Source organism: Amblyraja radiata, chromosome 8 (genome assembly GCF_010909765.2).
Source record: "Amblyraja radiata isolate CabotCenter1 chromosome 8, sAmbRad1.1.pri, whole genome shotgun sequence".
Classification (NCBI taxonomy): domain Eukaryota; kingdom Metazoa; phylum Chordata; class Chondrichthyes; order Rajiformes; family Rajidae; genus Amblyraja; species Amblyraja radiata.
Genome location: NC_045963.1, coordinates 24,989,640 through 25,013,030, shown reverse-complemented (window position 1 = coordinate 25,013,030; position 23,391 = coordinate 24,989,640). Strand labels below are relative to the sequence as shown.

Below are 23,391 nucleotides of genomic sequence, written 5' to 3'. Positions count from 1 at the left end.
TAAATACTTGAGATATGAAAGTGAATTAGGTGTCAAATTAAACTTCTTTTTATGCTTTATCTGATGGGATAAATTACAGACTTGATTTTTTAAATCTCAAAATTTTGTAACATTGCTACTATGTGCAGTCAGATAAGAGTCCAATGATTCAATTATACTTCACTGTCACGTGCACCCAGGTACGGTGAAATTCTTTGCATTTGCATAATATACACAAAGTACACGAAAGAGTCACCACGTTTCTGATGTCGACAAAGTTACAAAAGTACACATTGGCGTCATCTCGTCTCTGTTCGTTCTCTGCGTTCCTCCCACTACCCCACCCCCCACCGGGTCCCACTTTGTTCTCGGCAGCCTCCCCCCGCCACCCCCACCGCGTGGTCCCTCTTGTTCTTGGCACCGTGCCCGCCCACTCCCGGCGGGGCCCGTCTTTGTTCTCGGTGGAGCGGCCAAACTGCCTCTCCGTGCCCCGTCCCAAACTGCCTCTCCGTGCCCCGTCCCAAACTGCCTCTCCATGCCCCGTCCTCCGCCCCATCGACAAGATGTTCGGCACAAACATTATAGGCTGAAGGGCCTATCCTTGTGCTGTACTGTTCCGTGTTCTATGTTCTAATTCCAATATTCTTTCCTCTACCTATTTGCCTTTCAGAGAAGACTTTAAATGCCTCAAGCTGATAAGAAGAGGAGACTTTAAGTTTCTAAACTGACAGTCAGAAAGTGTCACAAAATGCTTAGAATCGGGGTACCCTGGAGCAGAGTTTGATAATGTTAATGCCAATCTGTTGATGGTGATCCACAGCAGAAAGCCAATGCATGGTCTTCCTCCGTCTCCTCGACGATCTTTCTCAGTTCCGGCCTTTGGAAACCTGCCTAGTCTTGTAGTTTAAAAGAAACTCAGGAGTTGAATTGTCAGCGGCTCTGAACCCAGAGCAGAATGAATTTGGAAATTGACATCAAATCGCTCAAAGATCGAGAGAGGGACAAAGTTCTGGAGGTCCTTCAACGTGATGAAATGTTACGAAAAGTGGAAGAAGAACGGATAAGGTGAGTGACACAGAGGTCAGACCCACCCGTGACAGGTTAGCAGAGGTGTCTGGGACCTGAAAACAAAGGCAGGTCAGAGGGTGGGACAGTGGTGCAGCGGTAGAGTTGCTGTTTTACAGCACCAGAGCCCCGGGTTTGATCCTGACTACGGGTGCTGTCTGTACAGAGTTTGTATCTTCTCCCCGTGACCGCATGGGTTTGCCCTGATGCTCCGGTTTCCTCCCACACTCCAAAGACGGACAGGTGTGTAGATTAATTGGCTGCAGTAAAGATGGCAAATTGTCCAGATTGTGTAGGATGATGCTAGCGTACGGGGAGAGCGGACTTGGTGGGCCGAAGGGCCTGTCTCCGCACTGTATCTCTAAACTAAACTAGACTAAACAGTAACATGTTGACGTGGCCTCAGGCACGTTTGTGGTCAAAAGACTCTTTGGAGAAATGTTCCACCGCTGTGTTGAGTAAAGCCAAGGTTGTGAAGTTGGTGAAGTTGGTACATTGATCTCCTGCACATCTGTGAGACCAAGCGTAAACCTGCCGACCGTTTCGCTGAACACTTATGCTGGGTCCACCAAGGCCTACAGGATCTCCCGGTTGCTAACCCTTCCCATTCCCACACTGACCTTTCTGTCCTGAGCCTCCTCCATTGCCAGAGTGAGGCTACACGCAAACTGGAGGATCAGCACCTCATATTTCACTTGGGTAGCTTATAACCCAGTGGTATGAATGTTGAATTTCTAATTTTAGGTAACATCTACATACAATCCCCTCCCTCCAACTCTCACTTCTCTCACCCCCATTGCCCCTCCCCATTCCTCCACTTAAAATCATTTAACCAGTTCCACCGTTTGCAACGATGTGTCCTTCTTGGGATCACACCCTCCCTCGCCACCAATCAGCCTATCAGGGAACCACCCTGCCTGAGATAATTTGTTGCCGGCTCTGATTTGTCCTGATCGTTTCTTGCTTCCGGGTTCCTCTCACCATCCCCCTCAATCAGCCGCAAGAAGAATCCCTACCCAAAACGTCATCTAGCCATGCTCTCCAGAGATGCTCCATTTCTTCATCGATCTGTAATGCAGAAATATATGGAATCAACCATGAGCGCTGAACAGGGTGGTGGGTGTATGGAACGGGCTGCCAGAGGAGGTAGTTGAGGCAGGTACTATAACAACATTTAAAATACATTTGGTTTAGAGGGATATGGGCTATGTGAGTCAGTACCTCCCCTGCACTCTCCCGAATAAGTGTTTAAGAAGGAACTGCAGATGCTGGAAAATCGAAGGTAGACAAAAATGCTGGAGAAACTCAGCGGTTGCAGCAGCATCTATGGAGCGAAGGAAATAGGCAAAGTTGCCTATACACAACTTTGCCTATTTCCTTCGCTCCATAGATGCTGCTGGACCCGCTGAGTTTCTCCAGCATTTTTGTCTATCTCCCTAATGTCTCCACTTTTCGAAATGAGAGTAAATCATGTTGCTCAGAATCTTCTCCCACAATCTCCCTATCACTGATGTAAGGCCCATTACCCTATAATTTCCTGGTTTGTCGTTAGTGCTCTTCTCAGGCAAAGAAACAATGCTGGCTCTGCTCCAGTCCTATGGCACCTCACCCATAGCTAAAGAGATTACAAAGATGACAAGTACCCACCAATCGCCTCCATTGCTTGCCTCCGTAATCTGGAATAGATTGTTTAGGCCCTGGTATTTCTACATGTTAATGCTTTTCACGAAGCCCAACATTACCTCCTTACTATCGTCATGCCCTAGAATACCACCAGATTTGAAACCTCGTGGACCTGGAGGGTTCTGGAGAAATGGAATAGAAGAGGAGTTGAGGCCAATTTAGATCAACCATAATTGTATTGAATGTCAGGACAGGTTTGAGGGGCTGAACAGCCTCCTTCTACCCCTGTGTAAGCAGTTTGTCTCTCTGTTTAGTTGCAACCAACTCTACAGGGTGGGCCAGCTAGTAGAGCTGCTACCTCACAGTACCACAGACCCAGTTTTGATCCTGACTTCAGGAGTTGTTGGTGTGTGTAGTTTGAACATTCTCCCTGTGGCCCTATGAAAGACGGGCGGGTTTGTAAGTTAAGTTGTCCCATAAATTGTCCCCTAGTGTGTAGGGAGTTGATGAGAAAGTGGGATAACATAGAACTAGTGTGAACAGGTCAGCGTGGACTCAGTGGGCCGAAGGGTCTATTTCCATGCTGTATCTTTCCATTAACTCAATTCAAAAGAACAAATAGAATTCTGCAATATGGTCTCTAAACTGAACTGGAATGAACTAAACTGAACTAATCTAAAATAAACTAAACTAAAGTAAACTGAACTGAACTGAACTACCTAAAACTGACCCTCAGCAATAGCACTGCTGAGAAAAATTGGGTGAAACTAAGCAATTGTTGAGTCTGTGATGGTTTTATGTCACTGAAAATGTGTCCTCCCTTGTGCACAGAAAGTTGAAATCGGAATATCAAGAAATGCGGCGGAAAGGAGCAAAAAGCTGTGGCCGGGAATACAGCAGCTATTCCTGTGCTCGGTGCCAGGCTGCCCTGGGACTCCTGTTTAACAAGGGTGTTGAGTGCAGTGTCTGCAGTCACCGAGTGTGCGATGGATGCTGCGCCCGCAACTCCAATAAAGTGGCCCGCTGCATCGTGTGCCATGCTCATGGGTAAGAGATTCTCAAACTGATTGCACTGTATATTCTTGCCGGGGTTGAGAGTTTCCAGGTAGAAACGGGGAACTGCAGAATCTGAATCTAAAAAGGAATCTGAAGAACGGTCCCGACCCGAAACGTCACTTATCCATTCTCTCCAGAGATGCTGCCTGACTGGCTGAGTTACTCCAACACTTTGAGTCTTTTTTCTTCCCGCAGCTACAACCCTGATACAGGTGAGGTGGGGGTTGGGGGGGTGGGGGTTGAGAGGGGGGTGGGAGGGTTGATAGAAAGATGGATAGACAAAGGCACCATATCTCTTCCAACTTTCTCTCCCCACTACAATCAGTCTGAAGAAGTGTCCCAACCCAAAACGTCACCTTTCCATGTTCTCTGGAGATGCTGCCTGACCCGCTAAGTTACTCCAGCACTTTGTGTCCTTTTGTGTATTAACCAGTGTCAGGATTGGGTAGCTGACGTTTCGGGTCAGGACTATTCTTCAAACTGACCGTGGTGTGAGGGAGATAGATAGAAGAGAAGTGGGGGGCAGGACAAAGCCTGGCAGGTGGAAACAGGTGAGAGGGGTTTAATAGGTAGATGTTTGGACATGGGCACCCATCACTCGAGGCCCTGAGCTATAGCGAGAGGTTGGGCAGGCTAGGACTTTATTCCTTGGAGCACAGGAGGATGAGGGGTGGATGATCTTATAGAAGTGTATTAGACCATGAGGAGAATAGTTAGGGTAGATGCACAGAGTATTTTACCCAGAGTGGTGGAGTGGTCAAGAAACAGGGGACACAGGATTAAGGTGAGAGGGGAAAGATTTAATAGGAGCCTTTTCCACACAGAGGGTAGTGAGTATATGGAATGAGCTGCCAGAGGAGGTAGTTGAGGTCGAAGCTATAACAACATTTAAACGACATTTGAACAGGTACATGGATAGGATAGCAATATGAGCTAAACCGAGCAGGTGGGACTAGTGTAAATGTGCCACCTTGGTCGGCGTGGGCAAACTGGGCCGAAGGGCCTGTTTCCTTGCTGTCTGACTCTATGACTCCATAACAACTTCAGCATCTATAGAGTTTAGGAAGATATGGGATATCTATACCCACTCTTTCAACCTCTGGGACATCAGCTGCATGTGATTTATCCATCTCTGGGCTGATTAATTTCTCTTCCGTATGGAGCTTTTCAGTGTCATTGATCTCATTGTGTTTTTCACTTGACAAATAATTTCTTCTCTCCGTGTCGCTGAAGGGGATGCCACTGCATTGGGTGTTAGACAGATGCCCCGGTCACATACGTGACTAACGCAAGTGCCGAGTTCCACTTGTGAAAAGATTTCTGCTGTTTCTGTATTTCAGGCTGGTGAAGGTGAAGTCTGGAGAGTGGTTTATCGAGGAGAGAGCAAAGAAGTTTCGCCTGGAGCAAGGTATTTACGCTGTCACCACCGACACCCCAAGGAAATGTGGCCAAAGACCCAGGAAACGTGAGGCTTGTTCAATGCCAACAGTGCTGACACCCTGATTCCAATTAGACAGGCACTGCCTGGCCACCACAAAAGGTCTTTGATCGGGCCATGTTTTAGAACATAGAACAGTACAGTACATAGCACCGTAACAGGCACTTCTGCCCACAATGTCTGTGCCAAACATGATGCCAAGACTAAGTCTTATCTGTGCAGAAAGAACTGCAGATGCTGGTTTATGCCAAAGATAGACACAACGTGCTGGAGTAACACAGTCGGTCAGGCAGCATCTCTGTAGAAAAAGGATGAGTGACGTTTTGGGTCAGAACTCTTCTTCAGACTGTACAGACCAACTCTTATCTGCCTGCTCGTGATCCATATACCACCATTCCCTTCACAGCCGTACATCTATCCAAAAGTCTTTTAAACATCACTATTGTATCTGCCTCTACCACCACCCTTGGCAGCACATTCCAGGCACTGACCACACACTGTATAACAAAATTTGCCCGCACATCTCCTTTAAACTTTGCCCTTCACACCTTAAAGCTATGCCCTCTCAGTTTTTATATTTACAACCTGCGAAAAAAGGTTCTGACAGTCTACCTTATTTATACCTCTCACAATTTTATTTATTTTTTATTTTTTTTAATTATTTTTATTAGAAGCAATTGTACAAGAATAAAACATTCGGCGTAAAATTATACAATTATTGTACAGCTTCTATTTCGACCTTTTAACCTGAAAATGAGGGAAAAGAAGAGAGAAAGTACAAGAGAGGGGAAAAGTGAAAAGTGAAAAGATAGGACCCCTAGACTACCAAAGTAGTGTGGCCACAGAGTGAATAAAGATATAAGAGAGGAAAAAGAAAAAAAAAAAGTGGAGATATACCAGCCCCTCTGCCCCATACTATCCTTGTAAGAATTCGGTAAAGAGTGTCCATGTCTTGAAAAATTGATCTGGTTTTTCTGCCAAGACAAGCCTAATATTTTCCAAATGTAGTCTCTCAGACATGTTTGTAATCCACATCTTTACAGTAGGGACTGATGTGTGTTTCCAAAATTTAAGTATTAGTTTTTTCCCCGTATCAGGCCATAGTTAAGGAAACGTCTTTGAAATAATGTTAGCTCAAAACAGGCTTCTGACGTACCTAGAGTAATCAATTCTGTGTCGGGGTCCAGTTTTATTTTAAGTATTTTAGAAAAAATTTCAAAAATTCCCCTCCAGAAATTATGTAACTTTATACAGGAGGCAAAAGAATGAGTTATGGTTCCTTCCTGAAGGAGACATTTATCACACATAGGGGAAACATTTGGGAAGATCTTATTCAGTTTAGACTTTGAATAATAAAGTCTATGCAGTATTTTAAATTGTATTAACGAATGCCTAACGTTAAGAGAACAGTTATGTATATATGGCTTTCCTCCCATCTATCTTTTAAAATTGTTAGGCCCAATTCATCTTCCCAAGCTCGCCTAATTATTTCCGATGATGGGGTTTGTATATTTAAAAGGGTATTATAAAGGTACGATATTAATTTATTTGTATCCGAGTTTCTATTCATGCATTCGTCTAATATGTCTGGAACCATTTATTGACAGTCTTGGGTATATGATTTCAGATAGTCTCGTATTTGACTATCTGATAGTCACAACCTCTCACAATTTTATATACTTCTATCAGGTTGCTCCTTAACCCGAGAGGAGAGAAACGGCACAGTTGCATTTAAGAGGCTTTTTTATAGTCACATGGAAGTGCAGGGGATGGAGGAATTTGGATCATGTGCAAGCAGAGGAGATTAGTTTAACCTGGCATTATGTTCAACACAGACAAGGGCCTGTTCATGTGCTGTATTGTCCTGTGTTCTCTGTTCTATAAGAGGGAATGTATCGCACACCCATATCCCTCATGTTCTGTAGAGTAAGGTGTCACTGGTAGATAGGGTGATCAAAACGGCTTTTGGCACATAAGCCATCATCAGTCAGAGTATTGAGTCCCTCCCCGAGAGCCGGCCCCACGCAACATGAGCCGCCTTTCCAAGATGCCCAGCGTGCCATTCTGTGATGCGGTCCGTGTTACCACCTGACGAGGGGAGCGGTCCCCAGTGGAGGTCTCTCTACAAGGGAATCCTCCCCCTTTACATTGGGGACCTGGGGTGGAGAGTGTTGCACAAAGCCATGGCCTGCAACAGGTACTTGAGCCTGTCACTTCTGCGGCGAGGAAGAGACCGTGTTCCACGTCTACATGGAGTATGAGAGGTTGCAGCCCCTGTTCGAGTATCTGAAGGGGCTGCTCCTCAAGTTTGGCTCCACTTTAGTCCAGCGTTATTGATTTTTGGGCACCCGGTACAGAGAGGGGATGGTCGGGAAGGAGGAGGGGGTCTCCCTGTAGGTCTGCTCCTGGGCCTGGCCAAGATGGTCCAGGCAGCGGGCAGTCGACGGCCGCACAGCGGTGGGCTGCCTGCCCCTTTTCCGGGGTTACATCCGTGCCCGTGTGTCCCTGGAGAGGGATCACGCCGTGTCCATGGGGACTCTGGAGGCCTTCCGTGAACACTGGTCACCGCGGGAGGTCGATTGTATTGTTGATAAAAATGTTAATATTTTAATTTGATCATTTTGTTCGTAAAATGCCAATATAGGCATTCTTTGATCGTGTTACTACTTTGTATTTTTGTTTGTTCTGAATAAAAGCATTTTGTATGAAAAAAACAAAGTCAAAAGTATTGAGTATAGAAGTTGGGAGGTCATGTTACCATTATATAAGACATGAGTGAGGCCACATTTAAAGTATTATGTCCAGTTTTGGTTACCATGTTAAAGGAAAGATGTTGTCAAGCTGGAAAGGGTGCAGAGAAGCTTTACAAGGATGTTGCCAGGTCTTGAGAGCCAGCTATAGGGAGAGGTTGAACAGGCTAGGACTCCATTCCTTGGAGGATGAAGGGTGATCTTATAGAGGTGTACAAAATCGGGTAAATGCACAATCTTTGCCCAGAGTAGGAGAATCGAGAACCAGAAGGCATAGGTTTAAGGTGAATGCGGAAAGATTTAATAGGAACCAGAGGGGTAACCTTCTTACACAAAGGGTGGTGGGTGGATGGAACAAACTGCCAGATGAAGTAGTTGAGGCAGGTACAATTGCAATGTTTAAGAAACATTTAGACAGGTACATGGAGAGGATAGGTTTAGAGGGATATGGGCCAAACGCAGACAGGTGGGACTAGTGTAGATGGGACATGTGTGGGCAAGTTGAGCCGAAGGGCCTGTTTCCACACTGTATGACTCTAAGCGTGTGCTGGTAAAAGCTCTCAGATGAGGTAGAAATTGCAGCTGAAGCCTCTCTGTGGGTATGGTTTGGGTAGGAAGCCTTTGGGTATGAAAAACCAAAAGGCTGGAGGAACTCAATGGATCAGTCACCATCGGCGGAGGAAATGGACAGATGACATTTCGGATCTGGATCTTCTTCTGACAGATAGTAGTTGGGGGGAGAAAGCTGAAAAAGAGAGGTGGGGACAGGGTAAAGCTTGGCAAGGTGGATAAAGGTGAGTGCCGGTTGGATTAGCAGATGGGTGGAGTATGTGAGAAAGGCTGGAGGGAAACGGAGACGAAAGGGTGTCAGATAAGTTGAGAAGAGGAGGAATGAAATGTAAAACCCGACAGAGGGGTGTGGGTGGAAGAGGACAGAGAGGGAGGGGAAAGAGGGGGAGTTAAAAGGGACATATGATACTCAGAATGCTTTTCTTTATACAACAGTACAGCACAGGAACAGGTCATTCAGCCCACAATGTCTGTGCCAAACAGAATGCTAAGTTAAATTAATTTCCTCTGTCTGTACATGATCCATTTCCCTCCATTTCCTGCACTTCCATGTGCCTATCTAAAGACTTCTTGAATGCCACTATTGTATTTGCCTCCACCACCGCCCTCGGCAGCACGGTCCTCTGCCTGCACATGATCCATATCTCTCCATTCCCTGCATGACCAAGTTTTTAAATTTAGAGATACAGCATGGAAACAGGCCCTTCGGCAGGCCGAGTCCATGCCAACGATTGATCAACTGATCACCCATACACTAGTTCCATCTTACACACTTGGGACAATTTGCAAAAGCCAATTAACCTACAAAACTACACGTCTTTGGAATGTGGGAGGAAACCGGAGTACCTGGAGGAAGCCCACGCAGTCATACAAACTCCAGACAAACAGTACCAGTAATCAGGATTGAACCCGGCACTCTAGCGCTGTGAGGCAGTAACTCTACCACTGTGCCATGCACCTATCTAAAAGCCTCTTAAACACCACTGTCGTATCTGCCTCCACCACCACCCATTACTGCAGATATCTCCACCACCAAGCCGCTATACATTCGCCGCAAGGTTTAATTCACCAGAGAACAAACCTGCACAAAGTCCTCTGCTTCAAGTGTTCAAGACACTAATGTCATTGTTTTGTTGTCCAACAGGTGAGCACAAAACAATAAGCGAGAAGCTTCTGCAGACTTTCCGAACACTGAGGTGAGGCTTGTCAAGGCAAAGGCATAACTTGTCTGTTTGTGCACCCCACCCTGAGGTTCAGGTTTATATTGTCCCATGCACCCAGGTAGAGTGAAAAGCTAAGTTTTCCATGCTGTCCAAACCCTCCTTTAGTTTAATTTTAGTTTAGTTTAGAGACACAGCGCGAAAACAGGCCTTTCGGCCCACCGAGTCCGAGCCAACCAGCGATCCCTGCACATTAACACTATCTTACACACACTAGGGACAATTTACACTTATACCAAGTATACAAACCCAAGCCAGTTTATGTACGTAACCTGTAAGTCTTTGGAGTGTGAGAGGAAACCGAAGATCTCTGAGAAAACCCACGCAGTCACGGGGAGAACGTTCAAACACCATACAGACAGCACCCGAACGTGGGATCGAACCTGCGTCTCTGGCGCTGCAAGGGCTGTAAGGCAGCAACCCTACCGCTGCGCCACCGTGCCGCCCTAACACGCCCTCCTGTAGTATACAGCTGTGAGAAATGGCCGCGGATGTGTGTCGTCTGTTGAAAAGCTGCTGTAACTGTCAAATATCTCACCTTTCCAGTACCGAAATGATGCATCTTTCTTGTTTCTCCACCAGTATTGCTGTGGTACCCCCTACTCCTCCACCTACAGGATGTCAGCTGGTAATGTAAAATTGAGTTTGTGTTTAGTTTATTGTCACGTGTGCCGAGGTACAGTGAACAAGCTTTTGTTACGTGCTAACCAGTCAGCGGAAACCCTATACATGATTACAATCGTGCTGTCAGTGTACAGATACAGGATAAAGGGAATAGCGTGTATCATGTATAGTGCAAGATAAAGCCAGTACAGTCCGATCGAAGATAGACCCAGGGTCTCTAATGAGGTAGATAGTAGCTCAGGACTGCTCTCTAGTTGTTGGTAGGATGGTTCAGATGCCCGATAACAGCTGGGAACAGCTGTCCCTGAATCTGGAGGTATGTGTTTTCATACTCCTTTACCTCTTGCCTGATGGGAGAGGGGAGAAGAGGGAGTGGCCAGGGTGCGACTCATCCTTGGGACGGGACCCTTCTTCAGGCTGATGGAGTCAGGAGGGGAAAGCAGGAAAAAAGACATGGGGGTGGGGCAAAGCCTTACAAATGACCGAAGAAGGATCCCGACTGGAAACAACACCTATTTATGCTGACGGTCACATGGAGAATGCGCAAACTCCACAATGACTGAACCGAGGCCAGGATTGGACCCGGGTCTCTGGTGCTGTGAGGCAGCATTCCTACCAGCTGTGCTCAGTTTAGTTTAGCGATACAGAATGGAAACAGGCCCTTCGGCCCACTGGGTCCGCGTCGACCAGCGATCCTCACACAATGACACTATCCTACACACCAAAGCTAATTATCCTACAAATCTACGGCTTTGGAGTGTGGGAGGAAACCGGAACACCTGGAGAAAACCCACGCAGTTCAGGGGAGAAGGAACAAACTCCACAATGACAGTACCCGTAGTCAGCAAGGAAATCGGATCTCTGGCGCTGTAAGGCAGAAACTCTACCGCTGTGCCACTGTGCTGCCATATTTGCTTCATTATTGGCGTAACATATTGGATCTTGGGAACAGCTTTTAAATATTTTAAATATTGTTTCATGCAAATTGGATTTTAAACATCTTGCCAGGACGGTAGTGAACCGCTGTTCAACGGTTTGAACGGGTAAGGGTTGGAGACTACCAGGGGATGAATTGGTGTAAGGTTTTATTCATGTAAATAAATGTTAAGGACGGCACAACTGATTAACGATGCTTTAAATATTCATAGGAGGCCAAGCATTCGAAAGGATTCACTAGATCGATGGAGAATGTCTTCTGGTCGTTTACAGACCACATCAGACGTAAGTGATCTCAGCTCCATCCCTCTAACATAGGGCTTGTAGGGGTAGGACCAAGACAGCAACTGGTGCAGGTACAGGGAGAAGGCAGGAGTATGGTATTGGGAGGGAAAGATAGGTCAGCCATGACTGAATGGTGGAGCAGACATGATGGGCCGAATAGCCTAACTCTGCTCCTATGTCTTATGAACGTATAAGTGATAGATGGATACAGGTGAAGATCAAGGTTTGAGCTACTCTGTTGAAACTTGTCTTTCTCTAGAAATCTCCAAATCTCACGAAGATGTGGTGAAGAAAACCCACTTACTATCAGCCAGTTACGTTCCCAGCGACAGTGAGCTGAAGAAAGAGAAGAGTAAGTCGGATACGGCCCTGACCAGCGTGAGCAAGGTAAAGAAAGCCTGGCCCCCCAGGAAACGTCTCCTCTATGTTTACATCTGTAGGGCCTACTGAATCCCACGACAGAAAGCAAAGAACAGACGACTTAGCTGAGCCAGACACCTTGAGTCACGTTTATTACAGAAGCCCCTTTTACATATATCCTCACCAATCATAGCCAGTGCATAGATAAGGCCAATTAGTGCCTCTGACCTTGGAGTTGTTATTGACCTCTTGTGGCTGGACCTTCTCGTGGCGCTGCTGGAGAGTTGCCAGTGGTGACAGGCTGCATGCAAAACCAACGTGGGCGTGAAGGCGCCACACTTCAGCTGTCAGTCTGGTGTGCGGGGTGGGGGTGGTGTGCAGGGTGAGTGTGGTGTGCGGGGTGGGGGGTGGTGTGTGGGGTGGGGGGGGTGTGTGGTGTGGTGTGGGTGTGATGTGTGGGGTGGTGTGGTGTGGGGGTGGTGGGTGTGGTGTGGGTGTGATGTGTGGGTGTGGGTGTGGGTGTGGGGTGGTGTGGTGTGGTGTGTGGTGTGTGGGTGTGGTGTGGGGGTGGTGGGGTGTGGGGGTGGGGGGTGTGGGGGTGGGGGGGGTGTGGGGGTGGGGGGGTGTGTGGGTGTGTATGGGGTGGGGTGGTGTGGGGTGGGGGTGGTGTGCGGGGTGGGGGGACGGTGTGCGGGGTGGGGGGACGGTGTGCGGGGTGGTGTATGGGGTGGGGGGTGGTGTGTGGTGGGGGGTGTGTGGGGGTGGGGGGGTGGCGGGGTGGGGACGGTGTGTGGGGGGACGTGTGTGTGCGGGGTGGGGTGGTGTGGGGTGGGGGTGGGGTGTGGGTGGGGGTGGAGTGTGGGGTGGGGGGTGTGTGTGCGGGGTGGGGGTGTGCAGGGTGAGTGTGGTGGTGTGGGTGGGGTGGTGGGCGGTGTGCGGGGTGGTGTATGGGGTGGGGGTGATGTGTGGAGTGGGGGTGGGGTGGGGGTGCAGGGTGAGGGTGGGGGTGGGGGTGATGTGTGGGGTGGGGGTGGTGTGTGGGGTGGGGGTGGGGTGGGGGTGGGGGTGGGGGTCGGTATGCAGGGTGGAGAGGGGGTGCAGTGGGACACATGGCTGACCGGTGCCTCTCCCTGTCGACAGCTGTCCATCTCCAGCTCTTTGCAGGGCATTGACAGGATGGGCAACGCGGGAGGAGAGAGCTCCCAGACTCAGCAGGTCAGTACTAGGCGGGGGGGGGGGGGGGCGCTGCACGGGGGGGCACGGGTTGCTCTACGGGACAGGGTGGGGGCTCTATGAGGGGGAGGAGGTCATGTTGCCCAGGGTGGGACCTTGTCTAGGGTCCCGGGTGGTCCGCACAGTCACTATCTCAGTCACCCACAACCAGCCTCAGCCCTTCCTCTCTGTCCGCTCGCCATCTTCCACCACCTGCCTGTCCCCCTCCCCACCCCATCCCTTGTTCCCCCCCCCCCCCACTCCGCCACCCCCCCTCCACTGTCCGTCCTCCCACCACCCCATCCACTCCCTTCCATGTCCGCCCCTCTCCCCACAGCCCAGTCCACCCATTACTTCCAGCTTCACCCGCTCCATCTGCCCCTTCCCCTGTCCGCCCCCTCCAGCTTCGCCCTCTCCTTTCTGCCGCTCCGACATCGATCACTGTGCCGCCTTCTCTGACCCAACGTTGATCATCAACTGATTGAGCTTTATACGGCTTCAAGGTGAGTGGGGCAAAGTTTAGAAACATAGAAAATAGGTGCAGGAGTCGGCCATTCCACCCTTCGTGCCAGCACCGCTATTCAATATGATCATGGCTGATAATCCAAAATCAGTACCCCGTTCCTGCTTTTCCCCGTATTCCTTGATTCCGTTAGCCCTAAGAGCTAAATGTAACTCTCACTTGAAAACATCTAGCGAATTGGCCTCCACTGCCTTCAGTGGCAGAGAATTCCACAGATTCACAACTCTATGGATGAAAAGGTTTTTCCTCATCTCAGTCCTAAATGGCCTACCCCTTATTCTTACACTGTGACCTATGGTTCTGGACTCCCCCAACATCGGGAACTTTTTTCCTGCATCTAGCCTGTCCAATCCCTTCAGAATTTAATATGTTTCTAAAGATCTTCTCTCATCCTTCTAAATTCCAGTGAATATAAGCCCAGTCACTCCATTCTTTCATCATATGTCAGTCCCGCCATCCCAGGAATTAACCTGGTGAACCTACGTTGCACTCCTTCAATAGCAAGAATGTCCTTCCTCAAATTGCGTCTTCTTTTTTTAATGTAAATACTGGATCTGTTCTGTTCTGTTGTTTTGCACAATCCCGCGAGCATTGCCACTTTCATTTCACTGTACATCTTGTATGTGTATGTGACAAATAAAGTTGACTTGACTTGACAAAACTGCACACAATACACCAGGTATGGTCTCACCTGTACAACTGCAGCAGGACCTCCTTGCTCCTAAACTCAAATACTCGCTATGAAAGCCAACATGCCATTTGCTTTCTTCACTGCCTGCTGTACCTGCATGTTAACTTCCAGTGACTGATGTACAAGGACACCCAAGTCTCGTTGCATTTCCTCTTTTCCTAATCTGACACCATTCAGATAATAATCTGCCTTCTTGTTCTTGCCACCAAAGTGGATAACCTCACATTTATCCACATTATACTGCATCAGCCATGCATCTGCCCACTCATCCAAACTATCCAGGTCACCCTGCAACCTCATAGTATCTTTATCGCAGCTCACACTGACACCCAACTTTGTGTCATCCGCAAACTTGGAGATGTTACATTTAATTTCTTCGTCTAAATCGTTAATATATATTGTAAATAACTGGGGTCCCAGCACCGAGCCTTGTGGCACCCCACTAGTCACTGCCTGCCATTCTGAAAAGGACCCGTTCATTCCTACTCTTTGTTTCCTGTCTGCCAACCAGCTCGCTGTCCATGTCAATACCCTACCCCCAATGCCATGTGCTCTAATTTTGCACACTAATCTCTTTTAATGTAGATGTGCGGGGCAGGTTTTTTATACAGAGGGTGATGGGTGCCTGGAACGTGCTGCCGGGGGAAGTGGTTAAGGCAGATAGAATTGTGGATTTAAGAGACTTTTGGATAGACGTGGATATATGCAGGGAATGGAGGGATATGGATGATGTGCAGGTAGATAGAGTTGGTCTTGGCATCATGTTCAGCACAAACAATGTGGGCTGAAGAACCTGTTCTATGTAGTACCTGGACCAAGCCCCCCTTTCACGAATAATGAAGCAACTCTTAACCAGAGTATGAGATCCTCAAGTATTTCTCTACACATTTGGACAGATGCACAATGTGCAGAGAAGCACGTGAGGTTCTCACCCTCTGGTGAAGGGTTGCTTCATTATAGAAAAGGTTCTGAGGGATTTAGAAACTAGGAACTGTAGATGCTGATTTACAAAAAGATACACAAATTGCTGAAGTAACTCAGCGGGTCAGGGCACCATCTTTGAAGAAAAGGTATAGATGACTTTCGAGTCAGAAATCTTCAGACTGAAAGATAGAGGAAGATAGGGCCAGCCACAGATGACCTCAGGAAGGGTGGAGTCCATCATGGCCCATTGTTGGCTGGGGAAGTGCTACAGGGATACAAGGATGTGTACAGTGGAACTAGGAGGATGACTGGGGGGGGGGGGGGGTAAGAAAAGGGTAAAATAGTGAGGCCACACGCAAATTGGAGGAACAGCACCTCATATTTTGCTTCGACAGCTAACAACCCAGCGGTACGAATGTTGATTTCTCTAATTTCAAGTAACTCCTGCATTCCTTTCCCCCTCACCCCCTCTCCTCCCTTCCCCTATCCTAGTCATCCTACTAGTTCCACCGTTCACATCCTTGTATCCCTGTCGTTCGCATATCTTTACCAGCCAACAATGTTTATTGTCACAATGAAAAGCTTTTGTTGTGTGCTAACCAGTCAGCCGAAAAACAATATATGATTACAATCGAGCCATCCACAGTGTGCAGATACACGATAAAGGAACGTTTAGTCCTGGATAAAGTCCAGTAAAGTCTGGACAAAGATAGTCTGGGGGTCTCCAATGAGGTAGATCGTAGTTCAGGACCGCTCCCTAGTTGTTGATAGGATGGTTCAGTTGCCTGATAACAGTTGGGAAGAAACTGTCCCTGAGGGAGTGGCCGGGGTGCGCCTTGTATGTGATTATGCTGCTGGCCTTGCCGAGGATGCTTGAGGTATAAATGGAGTCAATGGAAGGAAGGTTGATTTGTGTAATGCTCTGGGCTGCGTCCACAATTCTGCGAACTTCCAATGGGCTTGGGCTGAAGCGATCAGGCAGCTCGCTGGCCCCTCGGGTTGGGATCAAAGCCACATTAAGGCAAGGGTGGCCACCGAGTTGTAAGGCACCAGTCGTGATGTCCTGTCTCCCATCATGTCTCCGTAGGAAAGTAGCGGCAACATCAGCAGCATCTGCACAGTGTCAGAGACGGTGGACAAGGCTAATGTTACTGGTGAAATCGAGTTGTCCATCCGGTACAACTTTAAGGCCCTGGCGCTGGAGATATTCATCAAAGCATGCAAAAACCTAGCCCCCGGAGACGGGAAGAAGAGAAACCCGTAGGTGTTTTCTAGAGCAAGCTCTGTTAAAAAGGGAAGTCGTGTTTGTACAGCATGTGTAGGAAGGAACTGTAGATGCTGGTTTACACTGAAGATAGACACAAAATGCTGGAGTAACTCAGCGGGTCAGGCAGCATCTCTGGAGAAAAGGAATACAGTAGGTGATGTTTCTGGTTGATGCCCTTCTTCAGACAAGGGATTCTTCTAAGAGGCCAAAGGGCACAGGTGATGAAGGGCTTTTGATATTTGGGTATTGTTCGAGTGGTGGCACCATCGAGTGTGGCTGCCTCGCCTGCAGCTGTCTGTCCTTTCATTCTTTTGGTTATTTTTAGTTTGTTTTAAAGTTTGTTTTCGTGGGTCTTTCAGTCTTTTTATGTGGGGGGAGGGGGGGAGGGGGAAACAGTTTTCTTAGTCACTTCCTGGTCGAGGATGCGACTATTCTCCGAGCCGCATCTTCGCCCCCTCCTCGCGGTGTACCATCTGGATTGGGGCGGCCTTTCTTGCCGGAGACCGGCCAGAGCTTCAGCTTCAGCAGCGGTGGCGCAGCACTGGATTCCACCGCGGAGCGAGCGATGCCTTACCAGGGTCGCCGTGTGTTAGAGCTGCGGAGTGCTGGGACTGCCGACTTTGAACACCGTGGAGCTGTGGTCTGTGGAGCTTCCAGCCGCTGGCGGCGCTGACTTTGACATCGCGGAGCCTGGGATCTCTTCCCGAGGTCGCCAGCATTGTATTTCCGCCCAGCTCGGCCTGTGGACTTCGGAAGCCGCGGTCTCCGGTAGGAAACGGCCGATTCGGAGGCTCTGGGCCGCTGAGAGTGTTCTTTCGTTCCGAGGGCCTGAAACATTGGGCCCGTAACAGCGACTGCGGAGGCCTCAATAGGCCCCGACCACTGGTGAACAGAGGAAGAGGACTGAACTTTGGTGTCTTCCCTCACAGTGGGAAACGTTGATTCCACTTTGGGGGGAAGTGTTTATATGTTTTATGTTAAATTCTAAAGTGTTATGTTTATCTTATTTGTGTGCTGCATGATAACTCAAATTTCACTGCGCCAATTAGTGTATGTGACAATAAATGTCCTTTGTCCTTGGGGATGTGCAAAGATTGGGGAGAGGGGGAGGGGTGTCAGTCTACCCCACGACAGTCTGTGGAATTCTCTGCCTCAGAGGCCGGTGGAGGCTGGTTCTCTGGATGCTTCCAAGAGAGAGCTAGATAGGGCTCTTAAAAATAGCGGAGTCAGGGGATATGGGGAGAAGGCAGGAACGGGGTACTGATTGGGGATGATCAGCCATGATCACATTGAATGGCGGTGCTGGCTCGGAGGGCCGAATTGCCTACTCCTGCACCTATTATCTATTGTCTATTGTCCTATTATGTAGGGAACGTAAAACTATGACTTAACAGCAGAATTAGGCCATTCAGCCCATCGTCTGCTCCGCCATTCAATCATGGCTGCTCTATTTTTCCCTCTCACCCGCAATTCTCCTGCCTTCTCCTTGTAACCTTTGACACCTTTCCTAATCAAGAAGCTATCAATCTCTGCCTTAAACCTACCCAATGTCTTTATAGGTTCATAAGTTATAGGAGCAGAATTAGGCCATCCGGCCCATTAAGTCTAGTCAGCCATTTAATAATCGCTGAACTATTTTTCCCTCTCACCCTTATTCTGCTGCCTTCACCCCATTGCCTTTGACGCCCTTCCTAAACAGGAGCCTATCAATTCCTTTCTTAGCGGTGCTGGCTCGAAGGGCCGAATGGCCTCCTCCTGCACCTATTTTCTATGTTAAATATACCCAATGACAGCCTCCACCGTCATCTGTGGCAATGAATTCCACAGTTTCACCAGCCTCTGGCTAAAGAAATTCCTCCTCACCTCCATTTTGAAGGTATGTTCTTTTATTCTGAGGCTGTGCCCTCTGGTCCTACACTCTCCCACTAGTGGAAACATCCATCCCACATCCACCCTATCCAGGCCTTTTGTTGATCCAATTCAGAGCAAAGAGCAAGGAGAGGCTCAGAATCAGTAAAATCTCTGCTCATACATTTCAGGATCTGCTCTATAAAAGATAAACCATTGTTCGATCCACACCTTTAGGGGCGGCACGATGCCACAATGGTGGAGTTGCTGCCTTACAGCACCGGAGACCCCGGATTCGATCCTGACCACGGGTGCTGTCTGTATAGAGTTTATACGTTTTCCTTGTAACCGCGTGTGTTTTCTCTGGGTGCTCCGGCTTCCTCCCACATTCGAAAGATGTACAGGTTTGCAGATTAATTGACCCCAGCAAAAATTGTAAATTCTCCCTAGTGTATAGGATAATGTTAGTGTATGCTCAAGATTCCAGCATCTGCAGTTTTGTTTGTGTTATAGAAACATAGAAACATGGAAACATAGAAAATAAGTGCAGGAGGAGGCCATTCGGCCCTTCGAGCCAGCACCGCCATTCATTGGGATCATGGCTGATCATCCCCTATCAATAACCCGTGCCTGCCTTCTCTCCATATCCCTTGACTCCACCAGCCCCTAGAGCTCTATCTAACTCTCTCTTAAACCCATCCAGTGACTTGGCCTCCACTGCCCTCTGTGGCAGGGAATTCCATAAATTCACAACTCTCTGGGTGAAAAAGTTTTTTCTCACCTCAGTCTTAAATGACCTCCCCTTTATTCCAAGACTGTGGCCCCTGGTTTTGGACTCGCCCAACATTGGGAACATTTTTCCTGCATCTAGCTTGTCCAGTCCTTTTATAATTTTATATGTTTCTATAAGATAGCCCCTCATCCTTCTAAACTCCAGTGAATACAAGCCTTTTCAATCTTTCCTCATATGACAGTCCCGCCATCCCAGGGATCAATCTCGTGAACCTACGCTGCACTGCCTCAATCACAAGGATGTCTTGCTCATTTCTACAGCACTCCTGATCAACAGGTTTGCTGATTTCTGCTGATAGTATTGTTAACTTTGCTGCAGCTGGATATGGCAGTATCACTTTGTCCCTGTAATTATACTCCTCAAAGGAATGTGTTTGTTGAGATTTATGAATCGTTGCTTTAAACGTTGGTTAAGGCAGCACACTGGTAGAGCTGTAGGTTGGAGTAACTCAGCAGATCAGGCAGCATCTCTGGAAAAAAGCTATAGGTGACGTTTCGGCTTGGAACCCTTCTTCAGACTGGAAGGTAGAGGTGGGGGGGGGGGGGGGTGGACTGACTGCATGACTGGATACTACGCTACAAAAGGCTTTTCACTGTACCTTGGTACACATGACAATAAACAAAACTAAATTAAACTGAACTAAACCAAACTTCATGGGCTTCCTCTGGACACTCCAATTAGAACAGAGAACAGTAGAACACAGGAGCAGGCCCTTTGGCCCTTGACCTTGCTGAATATGATGCCATTAAACTCATTCCCTCCATATGGTCAGTTAGTGTATGCACATGACCCGTATAAAAAATGGGCTTAATGTTTGATTAGTGTAAATGGGTGGTTGATAGTCGGCATGGACTTAGTGAGCCGAAGGGCCGGTTTCTGTGCCGTATGTCTCCATGACTCGGTGACGTGGTTTTAATCCAATTTGTCAATCTGCCTCAGCAAACCTGCCTTCCAAGCCCATAGCATTGTATTGCTTTGAACATAAGTCGGCTTGTCAGTAAGATTGTGCCACTAAATGTTGGTTTGCAGTGCTATATGGTCATACAGCACGGAAACTGGCCATTCGGCCCAACTCATCCATGCCAACCAAGCTAGTTCCATTTACCCACATGTGGCCCGTATCTCTAAACTTTTCTTAAATGTGCACCTGACCAAATGTCTTTGAGATTCATTTATTGGAGCGTAAGTCCAAGTTACACAACAGAGAGATAAGAACATTGTCAATTGCTGAATAAAAACACACCCTGTTGTCATTTATTTCCAATCTTGGCCATCTACAGATTCCTGGCAGAGGCTTGTGTGATGCCAGTGGGCACCTGCATTGTTTCTCTCCACAGACCTGCTGTTCAGCATTCTTTCAATGCCAGCAAAACTATGCTCAGACACAATTCCTAAGATTTAATCAGATGTGATGAAACAAGACAATGATCTTATATACACAACATTTTATATCATACACTCTGTGTAGATTAGTTTGGTTTAGAGATGCGGTGGAGGAAACCCACGCAGTCACAGGAAGAACAATCAAACTCCACACAGACAGCATCAAACCCGGGTCATGATTGAACCCGAATCACTGGTGCTGTGAGGCAGCAGCTCCACCTGCTGCACCACTCTACTAATCAGTTAGGGCAGAATGTGAGGTGTGCTACAGAGATGATGTTTCATTTTCATATTTCTACCACTGTAAATTAAACATCCAGTATTTTCACTGGATATTCTCCTGAAACTGAAAGTTTTTTGATTTTTAAAATCTTTTTCAGGTATGTGAAGACCTACTTGCTTCCTGACAAATCTTCTCACAGTAAGTTGAAGAGCTCGGTGAAGAGGAACACAGTGGATCCAGTTTTTAATGAAACATTACAGGTAATTTATTGCTTTTTGTCTGACTGCTTCTACAAAATTGTACACATTCAGGCTTCTCCCAGCACTTGAATTACTTGCATTGCTTGACAATACCACACATTGAAGCACATCCAACTATGAGTTTTAAAATACATTTGGACAGATATGTGGATAAGAAGGGCTTAGTGGGCTGTGGGAAGAATGCAGGCAAATGGGACCATCCCTAATGCTAACTCGGTCAGCAAAGGCACGGTGGCCTGTTTCTGTGCTGTACATCTCTGACTCTTCCCATTGGGGGCTTTCTGTTTCACTAAGGCCCAACCAGCTGTGTGAATGGAGATCACAGTGTCATCCCAGGCCTCTAGGGCTGCAGGAATGGTGCAGGAATCAACCACCACCTCCTACAGAAGATAAATGCCCTGACCCAGTCCTGCCGGGGTTTCCGTACCTAACCCCCGGTCAAGACAGGCAACGTGCATCCGACATTGGAAAGGCCCTGTTCTTGGCCAATGTCCAAAAGCACCCTCTGCCTCTTCTGCCCCAGGGCAAGCAGTCACACCCATTACAAGAAGGATGTGCAGGCTTTGGAGTGGGAGCAGAAGAGGTTTACCAGAATGATGCCTGGATTAGAGCATATTAGCTTTAACTAGAGGTTGGACAAACTTGGTTTGTTTTCTCTGTAGTGTTGGCGGCTGAGGGGTGTTTATAAAATGATGAGAAGCATAGATAGGTTAGACAGTCAGAATCTTTCTCCTTTAGGGTGGAACTAGAAGCCACAGCTTTAAGGTGTGAGGGGAAAAGTTTAAAGGAGATGCACAGAGCTTTTTGTTTACAGAGAGTGATGGGTGCCTGGAATGTCCTGCACAGGGTGATGGTGAAGGCAGATACGACAGTGGCGTTTAAGAGACCTTTAGATACACACATAGATATGTGGGGAATGGAGGGATATGGATCACGTGCAGGCAGAGGAGATTAGTTTAGTTTAGTTTATTGTTACATGTTACACTGAGGCACAGTGTTGCATGCTAACCAGTCAGCAGAAAGATTAGACATGATTACAATCGAGCCGTCCACAGTGTATAGATACAGTTTATCATGGTATCAATGTTCAGCAAAGACATTGTTGGAAGGTTGGCCTGCTCCTGTCCTGTACTTAGTTTAATTTAGTTTATTGTCACATGTACTGAGGTATGGTGAAAAGCTTGGAAACAGGCCCTTTGGCCCACCGAGTCCACACCGACCAACGATCACTCGTACTCTAGTTCTATCCTATACACTGGGGACAATTTACAGAACCCAAGTAACCTACAAACCTGCACCCGTCTTTGGAATGTGGGAGGAAACTAGAACACCCAGGGAAAACCTACGTGGTCACAGAGAGAACGTACAAACTCCATACAGACAGCACCCGTAGTCAGAATCGAACCCAGTTGTCTGGCGCTATAAAGCAGCAACTCTACCACTGCGCCACCGTGCCGCTCCAAACAAGGCTGTGGATGTCAAGTCAATGGACATTTTTAAAGTGGAGTTTGATAGATTCTTGATTAGTACGGGTGTCAGGGGTTATGGGGAGAAGACGGGAGAATGGGCTTGAGAGGAATAGATAGATCAGCCATGATTGAATGGCAGAGTAGACTTGATGGGCCGAATGGCCTAATTCTGCTCCTGTAACTTATGAACAAACTTGTTGCACATTCGATGGGCTGTCAAGGTGAATCAGTGCTGAACGCACACACTCAGGCCATCGTGAGACGCGGATTCCAGATGGGGCCTGATGGCTCTGTATATTTACCCGTTGTACTTTGCATTCCCCAGTACACCATTGGCCGTCGGCAGGTAGAGACGAGGACACTCCACGTCTCCGTGTGGTACAGCACGACATTCAAACGGCAGCTGTGTGTGGGCCAGGTGCACGTCCCCTTCGACAGCTGGAGGTTCGAAGACAGTTCCACGCAGTCGTTCCAGTGGTACCAGCTCCAAGGGAAGGTGACGACAGCCCCCGGCCCTGGGTCCATCTGAGAGGCCGGCAATGCTTCATGCACCAAACAACCTACACATCACAATGGTGTTGGTAATGTTTGATAATGGAACATCATAGAGTGAAACAGCATGGAAACAGCCCCTTCAGCCCAACTTGCCCACACCGACCAATGTGTCCCATCTACACTCGTCCTACATACCTGCGTTTGGTCCATATTCCTCTAAACCTGTCCTATCCATGTACCTGTCTAAATGTTTCTTAAACATTGTGATAGTCCCTGCCTCAACTACCTCCTCTGGCAGCTTGTTCCATACACCCAAACACCCTTTGTGTGAAAAAGTTACTCCTATTAAATCTTTTTCCCTTCATCTTAAACCTATGTCCTCTGGTTCTCGATTCCC

The 23,391-nt window shown here is 47.8% G+C and overlaps 1 protein-coding gene across 1 annotated transcript; it reads left to right on the top strand.

Moving 5' to 3' along the window:
• Positions 1 to 689: 689 nt before the first annotated feature.
• Positions 690 to 23,131, top strand: sytl3 (synaptotagmin like 3). Its single transcript, XM_033026369.1, has 11 exons — positions 690 to 1,044; positions 3,499 to 3,714; positions 5,064 to 5,131; positions 9,626 to 9,677; positions 10,284 to 10,329; positions 11,474 to 11,546; positions 11,806 to 11,933; positions 13,047 to 13,121; positions 16,344 to 16,516; positions 20,928 to 21,030; positions 22,825 to 23,131. Exons 1-11 carry the CDS (start codon positions 935 to 937, stop codon positions 23,026 to 23,028), a joined length of 1,248 nt encoding a protein of 415 aa, XP_032882260.1. The 5' UTR covers positions 690 to 934; the 3' UTR covers positions 23,029 to 23,131.
• Positions 23,132 to 23,391: the final 260 nt, after the last annotated feature.